Genomic DNA, 14,043 nt, shown 5'->3' on the forward strand with positions numbered 1-14,043 from the left:
TAAACTCAAAAGCTGTACATCATGAATTTTTACTGTGAATACACCGATTTGTAAAGAAAAAAAGTGATCACAAATTTTGTTTCTCTCTTGCCTCCCACATGTTTTTGTGTTGGTAGGCTCTAAAGCCAAAACCACAGGGTTGCTGAATTCCACTGAAATTAGTTTTTACATCTTATTTACAAAGTAGTTCAGAAATAAGGCATTTGAAAATCAGAATGTCTTGTCATATACACTAGACAAAGATTATACAAATTCAAATCCTCATTTGGCTCCCTTTGTCTTATTTGATTAATTCTACACAAAAGGCATCAACTTTGACCCACTTTTATGAAAGAAACTACTTGAGTACTTTGAGAAATATTCCAGAGAGCTTGAATTGAGGGCCATATTAAATGCACAAAACATCTTAAGTTAAAAGTAAGACAAAGCAAATATTTTCATAAAGGCTTTGGCTGTTTTGATTATCCAAGTTGTCTTAAGTACAGAACAAATAATTCCAGCATTTTCAAGAATCTCACTACAGGCTTGGGCTCTGGGACATGACACCCAGAATGCAAACCTGACCTCCATCCTGCACAAAAGAACCTCTATATACCAAGCTCTACTGGGGAAAAATAGTGTAAATCTGAAATGGTTTTGAGTTATCTGGAATATCACACATTCTAATGAACTGATTTTTTTAAAGATTTATTTATTTATGCATACAAGAACTGGGGTACAGGCTAGAGGTGTGTGTGGGGTGGGGGGTAAGAGGATTCACCAGAGAGAGTGGGGAGCAGAACAGGCAGACTGACTGAAATACACTGCTGAGGGGAGCAGTGGGGAGACAGAGGAGGTCTGCTGTGCCATCTGGATAGCTCCCTGGCCGGGGATTGAACACATGTTGCAGTGGCTGCAGATAGCTTCATAGGTTGTGCCTTAACCCCTTGTGCCACCAGGGAGGCCCCCTAATGAGCAGATTTTAACGTATACAACATTGATGGAGAAAACCCTATAGATCAGTAGACCAACTAATGCAACATATTTGTCTAATATAAAGTCAGTTATATTTCCCAAATCAGAGGAAGTCTGGTTGTAGGAAAAATTTTATGCAAACACTATCATGGTTCTTTAAATGCTGTCATTACCGTGCACTGTAAAAGGTTGTAGTAATTAGAACATCCTGTGACATTCTGGAAGTAAGAAGGATCACTCGTTAAGTCTCCATCTAGTAGTTTATCCAGGACCTAGGTTGGGAGGGTGGGGAAGAAAAGATGGAAAACATCAGTGTGGGTAAACATATACAGAGGTGAAAGGGAGGATGGGAGGTGGTAATTGAAGGAAAATGTCTGCATTTAAAATTGTAGAGTCACTATCGACTTTTAAAAAAGTGGGAATTATCAATAGATAAGGTAAGGAGAAGAATAAGATCACTGGAAGAGAAGGCTAAAGAACCAAGGGACCAAGTATTAAAATAATCACCAACGTGGAGACTGCAATCTCCAGAAATGATAGCGAGAGAAATGATGGAGTGTGACAGGAAGGCAAGCGCTAAAACATTCAGAGAATGGGGAGTGAGTGTGTGTGTGTTTGGGGGGTGCAGATTAACTATAACAAGTGTGCATTGTCATGTGAGGTCATGAGACTCACAGTTCGATGCTTTAGGAGGGAGGGTCACGATCTGGAAGCAGCAGTGAGAGCAAGAAGGGCAGTGACACTAACTAAAAGTACAAAGTGGTAAGAGAGACAAGAGCTCCCACTTGAGAGGATCTCAGGGGAAGCAGCACCCTCGTGGGAGAAGCAGGTCCAGGGCAGAGCAAGAAGATGAAAGGTCTGCACTTCGAGTTTTAGAGCTCTGGTGAAATGATTGTAAGAAATAAGTTTGGAACATTTTAAAACCACATATTAAGTATGAATTTAGTTTTCCTATCAGGTATTTCTTATTACCCCCTTACAGGTGAGGAAGCTGAGGGATATAAAGGTTAAGTCACTTGCCAAGGATGTCTCACTAATTATTTCAGAAGTGAGATTTAAACCCAGGCCAAGACTCTCTAGCCAATAGGTGCGTGCGCACACGCACACACACACACACACACACACACACACACACAGGCTTCTCAATAATAGACCACGGTGTCTCCTGGTCTTCAATTTCTTGTGGTCATGCTTTTGGGTTTAATATGAAGTCTCACTATTTTATTAGAATACTTTTAGTTTTCAAACATGAAGGAATCTATCCAGGTCACTACTGCATGCTGTTAGGGAGCAAATATTAACAGGATCGTCAGTATGGAAAGGTGGGTGCAGGGAACTTTAGCGATGCAAACGGTGCTCAGGGCCACTGCACCTGACTGTGCAGAATGAATGATATGGGGTTGCCTGGCTGCGGGGTAAGAGGGAACAGGGAACTTAGCATTCTCGCCAGACTGGATGACCTGCTACACAGCTGCACTTGGGGAAATGACCGCCTTTTATACTAAGACAGTGGTGGTATCTGCTCGCCAAACCCCAAACCCACAGAACTGTGTCAGCCCAGAGGAGGTGTCTTTTTTGAATCTGTTTGCCCAAAGGGGGCACTGAATGCTAGCAGTGGTCCCTAATGCATGCAGCATTTTTGGAATTTGTTTTTAGAAATTATCTTCATCATTGGGAATCCAAATTCAACCTTTAGGAATGGATTTAATTTCAAAAATAACAAACCACATGCTGTCAAACAAATAAGGTATATGGTCAAGTCCTGTGAATTCTAGTTTCTGATCCAAGTTTGTTTCTCAAAGCAACTCTGTGACCCAGGACATTGTCACAGTTAGGAAGACAATACAAAGATCAGACTTCCTGCAGAATTGCAAAGATATACTTGATTTTTACAAAATGCCAGAAAATTACTATAGGAGAAAATACTGTGTGCTTTATGATTTTGACATTTGTATTCTGTGGAACTTCAGCATTTTTTTTTTTTTTGCATTTGTTGAAACACATTTCACCACCACTAGTTGTTAACTTTCCTAAGTAATTTTCTCTATTTCCTTTGAAAAAGCAAGGGCTTTATGTTTTATCACTCAAAATATTGGGCCAATGCTCACAGGTAACACTGTTACCACCTTCAAGGTTTGGGGGCAGCTTTTTTGGTCTGTGTTTTTTTTCTTTCTTCTTTTTTTCAGATGAATCAGGTTTGGGGAGAGACTATTTAGCCTCACAGACCGTCTTTTCCTTATTTCTGAATATACAAAATGTCTGAATATTTCAACAATTTCATTCATCCTTCTAGTGCTTCAGTTGCTCCACCATGTACCTCAGACATCTTTCTGCTTTTTCATCTCTCTGGGCCGATCAAATATTCTTACTCTTGACATTACTAATCCCTGATACAAAAATGCATCAAATCTCTCACTTGTAGACTGTTCTTGTGTGACACAAAATTTGATTTTAATTCTAAATTTTAAAGCTTTCTTCCTCTTACGCTCTTTGTCTCTCATAGCAGACAGCATAAAACCTGCCTTGAGAATACTGTCATTGAAGTCAAAGAATGATCCTCTATGTCCCCAATAAGATCCCTCTTCCTATGCATTCACAATTGCACAAGAAATTCTGAATCCACACTCAGCAGTCACATCTGGTGTCCTGACACAGAAAGGGGAGCCTGTTAGCACCCTGCAGGATGGCTGGGAGCTCCCTGTGCTCTCTATTTGCACAACTTGCCACTATCAGAATTCACAGCAAGGGCAGTCACTGCCTTGGGAAATTTCACATAGTGCCCTAACATCCTCCTTGAAGGTAGACATAACTTTGTGGTACCCCCCCCTTCCTAAGTTTATGTTTATATGTCTTCTGTTTTTGATCTGAACAGGCTGGCCTGCAGTACCTAGAAGACTATTAATATCAGGCCTTATAGAACAATAATGCCATTAGGCAAACTGTTACAGGATGTGCTTCCAATAACAAAAAGATTAAAGTCCTCAAAATTCAATCCTTGCCGCATTTACTAATGTGTCAAACACAATGGCTCTACAGTAATGGTGGAAAATCCCCCTAAGTAAGATTTTCACAAGATCTTTGTCTGTGTTGGCAAAAACCCAACTTCCTGTATCCTAATAGTCTGTATAGTCTTACATTTTAAATAACAACCAAAAAAGGGGTGTGTGTGAAGAATATTATCATATTATTCGATTCTCAAACTCAATTTTAGGAGAGCAAAGTAATAGTATTTACAAAGCCAATGGTTCTCTGTAAAAGTTTCAAATTACCACACTTTATACTCTTTGTTCTTGACACACAGGAACATGTGACATTTGTTACACTCGGTGGTCATTTCCAGCTGAAATGCTGTGTGTGGGTAGCGCACTTTTGAAGGGCTTAGCGCATATGTTGAAGCATATGCATCCACTTTCTAGGTCGCCTTTCTTCTGATTTCCTTATGATAGGGTCTGCCTTTAGGGCCTACACAGCATTTAAGGAAATCAGAACAGTTAATTTAAGACACAGTTCAATAAACACCCCAAGGTGATCTCAGGTTGAAAATATAGCCAAAGTAAATTCAAAGAAACAGGGACAGTTCTTTTCTTCATTACCAGTCTACTCATGTCACCTCCTGCTCTTGGGCAGCAAGACAGATAAACCTTCTCTAATGACAACAATAACAGCCTGAGCATCACAGCTCCTAGGACCCCCTCAGATGGTTCTCATTGTTGTAGGGCAAAGCAGCCCACCCCCCAACTCACTTCAAAGGCAAGAGCCCACTTCTCCTCCTGGATGTATTTTATGCACTCATCACACTGCTTCTGGAAGTACTTTCTTTGCTCCTCATCCAACAAGCCAATTTGGTATAGGAATGCGGCATAACCCCTTATGATCTGAGGAGAAAACAGAAAAATGCAAATGCCACAAGGAGAGAAAGAGAGACATTAGGGAAGCCAGTTTACTTGGTGATTGTAATTTGCAATTTGTTGATCTTGTGCTGAAAGTAGCCAAGCAAGATACTTACACATACACAAACCACATACCACACAACACACAAATAACATAGACAGCCATACCCACACAAACATATACAACACACCAATGCACACACACGCAACACAACACACAAAACACACACCTACAAAAGAAACACAAACACATACCACACAACAACACATAAAACATATACACACATATACAAAACCCAACACACACACACACTTGTGCTCACAAACAGCTTACTGACATCTTAAAACTTTTGGGAACAATTAGAAGACAGTAGTCATTAGAAAGTCAACTGGGCAAAAGTATCTTTTATCAAGCTAGGTCTTGAGGAAAGATCTTAAAGCGAGAGGGGTCTGTCATGTGATCAGAGGGGACTTAATCTCCTAAAGGAACAAAATAGAAATAAAGAGACACCTACAGATTCAGGATCAGAATAAGCATCTCCAAGGGCAATTCCTTTCAGGTTGATCTTCAGCTCCATTCTGGGGTTGAGCATGTGGATATAGTGTGCAATGGCAGGTACGTATTTCCCTGCATAAGACTGGGAAGGGTAAAAGTCAAAATGAACCATCACAAATTGATGTTAATAAGCTTACATGTTTAAGTTAATTAAATAACAAGGAAACAGCAGTATTTCCACATGAAGTATATTACCTATTTCTTCACTTCACATTATAAATCCCACAATAGTAAAGCTTCCGTCTCTCACTTCTTTTGCTGTTTCTGATAGTATCAAGTGACAAGCAAGTCAAAACTCAGTGCACAAAAATAAAAGAACACGTAATAAAAATATTGTAATTTCTTTCCAAAATAAAATAGCATGGACCAGTGAACACAATTTCACCACTAAGAGGATTTTTCTTACCAGAAAGTTCCATTAAAAGCTTTATTCAGGGCCTTCCTGGTGGCGCAAGGGGTTAAGACTCAACCTATGAAGCAATCTGCAGCCACTGCAGCACGAGTTCAATCCCCAGCCAGGGAGCAGCCCACATGACACAGCAGACATCTCCTGACTCGCCTGCTGCTCCCCCCCTCAGCAGTGTATCTCAGTCAGCCTGCCTTTTCTGTTCCCCACTCTGCCTCTGGTGAATCCTCCTCTCACCCCCCACACCTCTGCCCTGTATCCCAGTTCTTAAATGAATAAATAAATCTTTTTAAAAAATAAAAGCTTTATTCAAAAAGAGAAAACTCTCAGTGTCAAAATTAAGATTTCAAAATATATACAATGTGCAAAATTTGAAGTCTCCAAGTTTTTTTTTTTTTTTTTTAATTTATACAAGCACTGGGTACAGTCAGAAGCGTGGGAGGGTGAGAGAATTCACCAGAGCCAGAGCGGGGAGCAGAGCAGGCAGAAGGACCGAAGTACACTGCTGAGGGGAGCAGCAGGCGTGGCAGGAGGGGTCTACGTGCCATTTGGGACCCTCGCTGGCGGCCGGGGATTAAACCGGTGCTGCAGAGGCTGCAGGCAGCTTCTTAGCCCAGTGTTCAACCTCTGCGCCACCAGTGAGGCCCTGAAGTCTCCAAGTATTAAGGACAGGGGAAACAATATTGATTGGCCACTAAAATTGTCACTTGAAACTTTATTTTGTTTTCATTTTTTCCTGCATAGGGTTCTTTTTCAATTTCAAAATATTTTGAGGACACCGTTCCCCTCGACGAACATAATAAATTTGCTTTTAGACTATGCTGATAAAAGCTACCATTGGTTCAGTAATGTCTAAAAATAGTTGTTTTTTTCTCATCAAAAGATTTATTTCTTTATATCTTTATATTTCTGTATGTCCAATATTAAACCTCAAACACTCAAAATGAAGTTCCATCTCTACAGCTTCTTTGTTGGTTGATGCTAACTCTGTTCTTCTTAAGTGTTCAGGCCAAAACTGTTGGTGCCATTTTTTTACATCACTCTTTCTCACACTCCCTAAAAGGCCATGAGCCAGCCTCATTAACTCTATCTGTTCTGTGAAAATATGTCTGGAATCCAGTATCTTTTCACATCCCATTTCATCACCTTGTTCCAGGTCACCATCTTCTTGCCCCTGGATCATTGCAGTAACCTCTTAAATGGCCCTCTATCTTTGCCCTTACTCTTGTCTAGTCTATTTTTAAGACAGCGGCCCTTTAAAACATAAATCAGATCATGCCACTCCTTTTAACGATTTCCCATCTATCCCAGAGTAAAAGCAAAATGCTTTTTTGGGAGGCGTAACATATCAGTACACTATGGGGTTCCTTCACTGACATTATCCCCTACTACCCTCTTGTACATTCCTCTCCAGCCCCTCTAGGACACAATCATAATTAATGCCTATAATTCCCTCCACCAGGACCTTTTCAGTAACTGTTCCTAACACTTAAATGCTCTTCCCCCAGATATCCATATTCTAGCACCATGATTTCTTTAAGTTGAAACATTCCTTGGTAACCTAGATAAATTTAAACACAAAACTTGCCTTTTCAAGTTAATATCTTTTGATAATGATTATGGAAAATGACTCAAGTGTGATAAATCAAACCATTACATAATTATTATTCCTACAATGGGTACCTTGCCTGACACATAGTAAGTCCACAAAAACATGTTTGATAAATGAATAACTTACATAACACTACTTTTAAATATTTTTTCTCTACTAGTAGTTAATACAAATACTGAAAAAAATAGTCTGCAGTGATAGGATCATTCAATTGTCAATAAAACATCTCTTTTGACTCTTTCTGAAATGAAAAGATATGTACATATTTTGATTGCTATGTAGGTAGCAATGACATATGTATAAAACATCCACATTTCTATGACATCTTCCCCTTAGCTATCATCATATGTATCTGGGATATATCCAGGCAGAAAATTAAGTAGGAAACAATCCCTCAATTTCTGAACATTTATTCTAAATTAGGCTATTTCACCTACTTTATTCTGAGCCAGTGTAAGGTTAACATCATTTTCCCTCTTACAATGATGAGAGCAAGAGTCTGGGGCTTTGGAGTCACAGGCCTAGCTGGCATTTTTTCAGGTGTGGTTGCCTCCACACCCCTTGTTTTTCAAATCAAAATACATTTCAGTCAATGATCCTGGAATAGGTTATGGGTCTCTGGTTTTGCCACTGTACCGCCCTCCCACCCCCAACCCCCACCCCACCACTGCTGGCCCCATCCTGCAAGCTGTGGCCAACTATGGGCTTATCTACCACACACTTGCCAAGCTGGCCATGTGGATAACAACAGCAAGACTCCCACCACATTCAAAACCAATTCCTCAATGCCCAGTTCATTTCAGTTAACCAACAAGAATGGTGTTACTACACGTTTTGCTTTCTAATGGCTACCCCCCACTTCCTTGGCCTGTGTCAGTGTGACAAATCCTTCGCTGCCGTTTTCATTCATCATTCCATTGGTGGAGTGACTCAGGCTGTCACACAGTAGAAAATTGTAAGATTATTTTATGGAAAACAGATACTGAAACCTTATAATGAAATCTCAATTATTTCCATTCTCCTTGTTGAGACTTTATTTTTTTTTCTTGCACGATTAGAATTGTTTATTCTTCCTGAATTACTTATTTCCCAATTTAACAATTCTCTGACCACCACAGCATTTTAAAAAACATCCAGACAATAAATCAAGTATGTTTTATTTTACCTAGTTTTCCTTTTTCTGAAGATGTAGTATAGAACCGCCTGCCTGTTTTCAAGGGGTGGAGAATTTAGGTGTGGTTGCCTAATGGATTAATAAAGGGACTATCTGACCTCTTAGTACTTATAGATGTGATCCTATAATTTTGGGAACTCTTGTTTCTTTTGTTCTGAGATCAGCCCTTAACAATGAAGAGAACAACAGCAACCACAACTATCAGTCCTGTGGTTTCTCTGATCTCTCACTGGTGTTCACCAATGTGGGCAGCAGCTGGCCAACGAAGCCCCTGAAGCCTGTGAATTAACACTAACCTTCCTTGGGATCAGACCCTGGCATCATAAAAGCTGGGAGCAGCATCAAAGGTATTATAAAAGGGAAGAGGCAGAGTGCGCCCGAAACTATCTGAACACATATTCTTTTAGAATTCAGCAGTGATTTTCAAATGCGGAACCTAGCCAGACAAACCTATTTATCTAACACAATAATTCTAACGAGGTTATCCATTGGGATTTTAGTCTTTCCTTCTTGTTCAAGCTGCAATTTCCAGCTCTGTTCTTGTTTGGTTCATTCCCCACCCCCACCTTCCACCCCCCAATGCCATATTCTGAGCTCACCTCAGACAATACAGACCAGAGACATTAGAGTGTGTTTGTAGATGCTTGTATTTGCTGGAGCTTAAAGAAGCAATAAAGCTCCAGTTTTCCTCTTACATCAGAAGGAGCTTAGAATTCAGTCCTCAATCTTTTATTTCTCCCATGAGAGAAAAAGGTCTCAACACCACAGTTGAATAGTGGTTTTGAATCATGGTCTGCAATCTTTCTGCGTTCTTAAATGATGTTTGGAACAGCCTAATGGAAATCATGTTAGAAGCATATTGTACTTGTAAAAATAGTCTAGAGAGAATGTAATGCTTGGTTAATTATCCAGATGTGTAAAAGCACAATGAAATTGGACTTAAAGAAACTTGTAATTGTGTATTCCATCTGAATCTCTCCCTTCTCACATGTTTCAACAACATTCATAGCAGATTCACTGTACCCTGCCACCCAGTTACTTTTAAGGGAGAAAAAAAAAATGTCATATCTAAAATCAAGCTTCAATCAGTTCCTCCAAAGGGAAAAAAAAAAGGGTGTCAGAGAATAATATTATAATGGAAACAATCTCTTCTTACAGAAATTTCACATATGTTAGCAGTTACTATTGTTTAAGCTACTCTCAGTTGTCTACATTTCTTACTGAAGCTTAGTTTAAAAAAATAAATGCAGTTATATTCATTCTCTGCTTTGCTTCTTTCTAGGTAGACATTTTATGTTAAAATATGCAGAATCCTTATGGGTGGTAGTGAAGAATGACCTTTGAACTGGGACATCCTAATCACCTGGCATTACGACACACAGGTAAGTTTCTAACCTAGCCTGGCAAGTGGAAAAGGGGAGCCATCGACTACAGCATTGGTATGTTAAGGATCATGAAGTTTGCTCTGAGACCTTTTCCCTGCCCTGCTTCCACCCCAGTCCTTGCAATTGGAATGAATGTCTCTTTGAGGAATTAACTTCTGGACTGTGAGAACTCCAGAACTGGTGCCCTTCTGGAGAAAGTTAAACCAATGTTGTCCCCTTTGGTTGCCACCAAGTACACACTATGGTGTCTATATTTATGGGACAATTAAAGGAGTAAGGGGATAGAACCTGAAGAGAATTCTACACACACATTGAAAACCACAAAAACTGGTAAAAAGTCTGCATTTAATGGTGTAACACAAGACAGCAGCCAAGAGGACAGGATCAAGCCAGAGTAACCTTGACTTCATCTAGCCTGGGGGAGAATCTTACTTCAAGCCACACCATTATTTCTCCGAGGAGAGAAGAGAGGAGGTGTGGCTTGAAAATGTCCAGTTTCAAAAATTAATGAATGAGGAAGCTTGAAGTTCAGTATTGTGGTAATCTCTATAACTTCTTAGACATTTCTAGACCATGCGTCATCTAATTTCAAGACCACACTGCTCCAATTAAAAATATATGGCTTCTGACAAGAATATGACTTTATCTAAACATCTATCTTGCTTGAATTTGAGCTTAAAAAGAAACTTGCAGAATCTACAGGAACAGCCATAAAAGAAAAACATTTTGATCTATATCCAGTTTTTACTACATAAATTTATGCAAAGGTATGTGCTGCCTTCCAAATGATATGAACTTATTTCATACATATTGAGAGGATGCTTCTTTAAAAAAAAAAAAATCCCAGCAGTGACAAGCATAATCGAAAAAGATGCTCATGCCCTCCTAACTTCCACCTCAACTTAGTGCCAATTTTGGAGAAACCCAGTCTAAAGCCAGATGAATAACCTCTTGTTTAAAGAGACTACAGTTAATTTGTTTGCTCATGATAGATAGAATTCAGAAGGTTGAAGCAACATAAAAGATTTAACTTAGCACTGCCAGGCCTCAACCGAGACATCTCATCTAATCTGGCACCATTTTGTTCTTCATGCTTCATTGTCCAGCATGGAGCTCACATCAGACAGATCTTATAATGACTTCTGATTTTCACATATTCTTTCTCAGGCAACTAAAGATTCAGTAAATTTGTGTTGACTTGACTCAGAAATGCTGTCCAAAAGCCTGCGGCCCAATTTGCAAACATTTCCATATGCCCTTGTTCAGTTCTTCAGGTTGAAGCATAAACCTTGATTTTTTTAATTTTAAGCTCATTAAATAGTCACAAATCCGTTTTCAATTCCTAAAGAAAATATTGGCAAGTTCAGCTGAACATAACTGAAAATAGACATTTGTCATGTGCTCAAGAGTTAAAGCAGATTGAATGTTATCTAATAAAATTCAGCAAGTTCCAAGCTTTGAGAAATAATTGCATTCCAACAGCTTCCAGTCTTTATATCACTTGAAACTTCCATTTACTCCATAAAACTTTATGCTTAAAGCCAAGTATTTATGATTAAAACTAAGTCTTGGCCAGAAAGACAGAAACATCCAAGAAGCTAGAGAATTTTTTTCTATTGTAGAAGGTTGATAACCTAAGAACGCTGCATGAAAATATGGAAGGGGAGATTTGACTCCCTTCTATGGAAAGTGGATCTGCTCTGTGGGAAGAGGCAGGTCTTGGAGACACTGCAGTTTTGAGGTGAGAGCACCCAGGCTCCAGCTAGCACCTCCGCCAGCAGGCCTACAATCCTTTCTAAGTTCCCTGACTACAATCTTTGGGTTCTGGGATTGCGTAGGTTCATATCCTGGCTGGGTGATCTCGGTCAGGCATACCTAACCCTTAAAGCCTCAATCATTCCTAAACACCTGTAAAATGGGGGTGATAATAAAACTTCCTAAGTCAGCTTGTCTAATCCCTTAATTAACAAGGGAATGCATGGAACAGGGTTTAACATCATACTTAGCATAGGATCCATTCTCAAAAAATATTTGTCTTAAGACCTACAAAGAAAACAGGTGAAGTAGATACTTCGAGGGCCCCCTCCTGGCTACTAAATGCAATGATCACAAGCCTGGACTAACCAGGATAATGGAGTGAGAGTCCACAGGAAATGATGATCACCCACTGCCAATATGGTTCTTCCATCTTACCCTAGATGTCGCCCCCTAACTTGTAAGCAGTGCTTAAAATGACCTGTTACAAATTATCTATGGCTTAGTTTCTGTCTCCTGTACAAACACAAATATTCTGGGACTAGTTTTAATTGATCAGATCCTTTCTAATGGATAGCAACCTGGTAACAAGTCAGAAAGGGGGAGAAAAACAGAATGATTATGCCAAGGATGGAGGAAGCATGGAGAAATAGGAGATGAACACAATCTAACCCAGGAAAGAAAGGCTGCGGGTTGGAGGTAAGGAAATGCGTGGTCCTGGAGAATAGGGGGATATTTGGAGGGTCCCCAAGGCATGGGACCTGGGAGAAACTGGAGAGAAATAGCATCGATATTTTTATTTTAGCTATTTTAGCTACCAATAACCTTGCACAAGTCATGCTATAACAATCAGTGTTTAACAGTCATTAAACACTATTCTTAGTATTGCATGAAAAAAATTAAATTTGACTCCTACTTATTGAGAGACTGACACCCAAATCCAATGGACCATGGTGATTTCAGTAAAGGTCATCAGATTCTATGATCCCACCAGGCTTCACGCACATGGATGAAGATAAAGTATCTTATTAATAAGCTCAGTAATTTTAATTTTTTTTTAATTTTTAAAGATTTATTTATTTATGCGTACAAGAGCTGGGGTACAGGCCAGAGGTGTGGGGGGTGAGAGGATTCACCAGAGACAGAGTGGGGAGCAGAACAGGCAGAGTGACCGAAATACACTGTTGAGGGAGCAGCAGGCAAGTCAGGAGAAGTCTGCTGTGCCATGTAGGTCAGCTCTCTGGCCAGGGATGGAACTTGTGGTGCAGTGGCTGTGTAACAGGGTGGTCCCCAGGAAAGGGGGAGGTTCCCTGCCCCACCCAAGGGAGGGTGGAGCTGAGCAGGAAGAGAAGAAGCAGCAGAAGAGACTGAGGAAGGAAGGAAGCAGGATGGAGCCAGAAGGAGACCTGGAGGAGGCGCATGGAGCCTAGAGACACGTGAAGAAACTGCGCTTGTCTTTTGGTCGTGGACTGGGTGACACAGATGTGGGTGAGACCCGTGGAGGTGACAATGGCAGCTTTTATCTGGATGTTGATTTTGCTCTTTTCCTTCTGGGCTTGTCTGATTGTTTCTGACGCTTTGCTGTGGGTCCCCACTGGAAGGTGCTTTAGACTTGTGGCAGGCTTTGGGGCCTTGTTCTGGGCCGATCCCATTTGGATGGACTTTTACCCACGAGGGGACGGGTAACTTTGGGTGCTTCACTTAGAAACTAGACTCTTTGCCTTACCTGTATTGTTTCCTAGTTTTATTAAAGTTCCTTCCCATTAAAGTCTCCTATGTTTTGTGTTGATGCGGCGGATGGCAGAACCCATGTAGAATAGGCAGGTTTGCGGGGTTTGGGCTGCCCCTCTCCCTGTCCTATAACAGATTTGGCGCCCAACGTGGGGCAATCTGTTATAGGACAGGGAGAGGGGCAGCCCAAACCCCGCAAACCTGCCTATTCTACATGGGTTCTGCCATCCGCCGCATCAACACAAAACATAGGAGACTTTAATGGGAAGGAACTTTAATAAAACTAGGAAACAATACAGGTAAGGCAAAGAGTCTAGTTTCTAAGTGAAGCTCCCAAAGTTACCCGTCCCCTCGTGGGTAAAAGTCCATCCAAATGGGATCGGCCCAGAACAAGGCCCCAAAGCCTGCCACAAGTCTAAAGCACCTTCCAGTGGGGACCCACAGCAAAGGGTCAGAAACAATCAGACAAGCCCAGAAGGAAAAGAGCAAAATCAACATCCAGATAAAAGCTGCCATTGTCACCTCCACGGGTCTCACCCACATCTGTGTCACCCAGTCCACGACCAAAAGACAAGCGCAG

The 14,043-nt window shown here is 40.6% G+C and overlaps 1 protein-coding gene across 2 annotated transcripts in view; it reads right to left on the reverse strand.

Annotated features, from left to right (window-relative positions):
- The window catches only part of CPVL (carboxypeptidase vitellogenic like), a gene marked incomplete at its 5' end in the record, with an annotated part of 100,711 nt that overhangs the window by 53,747 nt on the left and 32,921 nt on the right, over positions 1-14,043 (reverse strand). The window contains 3 exons of one of the 2 annotated variants that reach the window (XM_084229851.1): positions 1,128-1,226; positions 4,698-4,829; positions 5,360-5,482. The exons of the other annotated variant lie outside the window; for it this stretch is intronic. Of the exons in view, the coding sequence (XP_084085977.1) occupies positions 1,128-1,226; positions 4,698-4,829; positions 5,360-5,482 (354 nt within the window). The remainder of the gene's footprint in view (positions 1-1,127; positions 1,227-4,697; positions 4,830-5,359; positions 5,483-14,043) is intronic. 2 annotated transcript variants of the gene reach the window in all.

The sequence above is a fragment of the Talpa europaea genome (assembly GCF_964194135.1).
Source record: "Talpa europaea genome assembly, chromosome: 3".
Taxonomy (NCBI): Eukaryota; Metazoa; Chordata; class Mammalia; order Eulipotyphla; family Talpidae; genus Talpa; species Talpa europaea.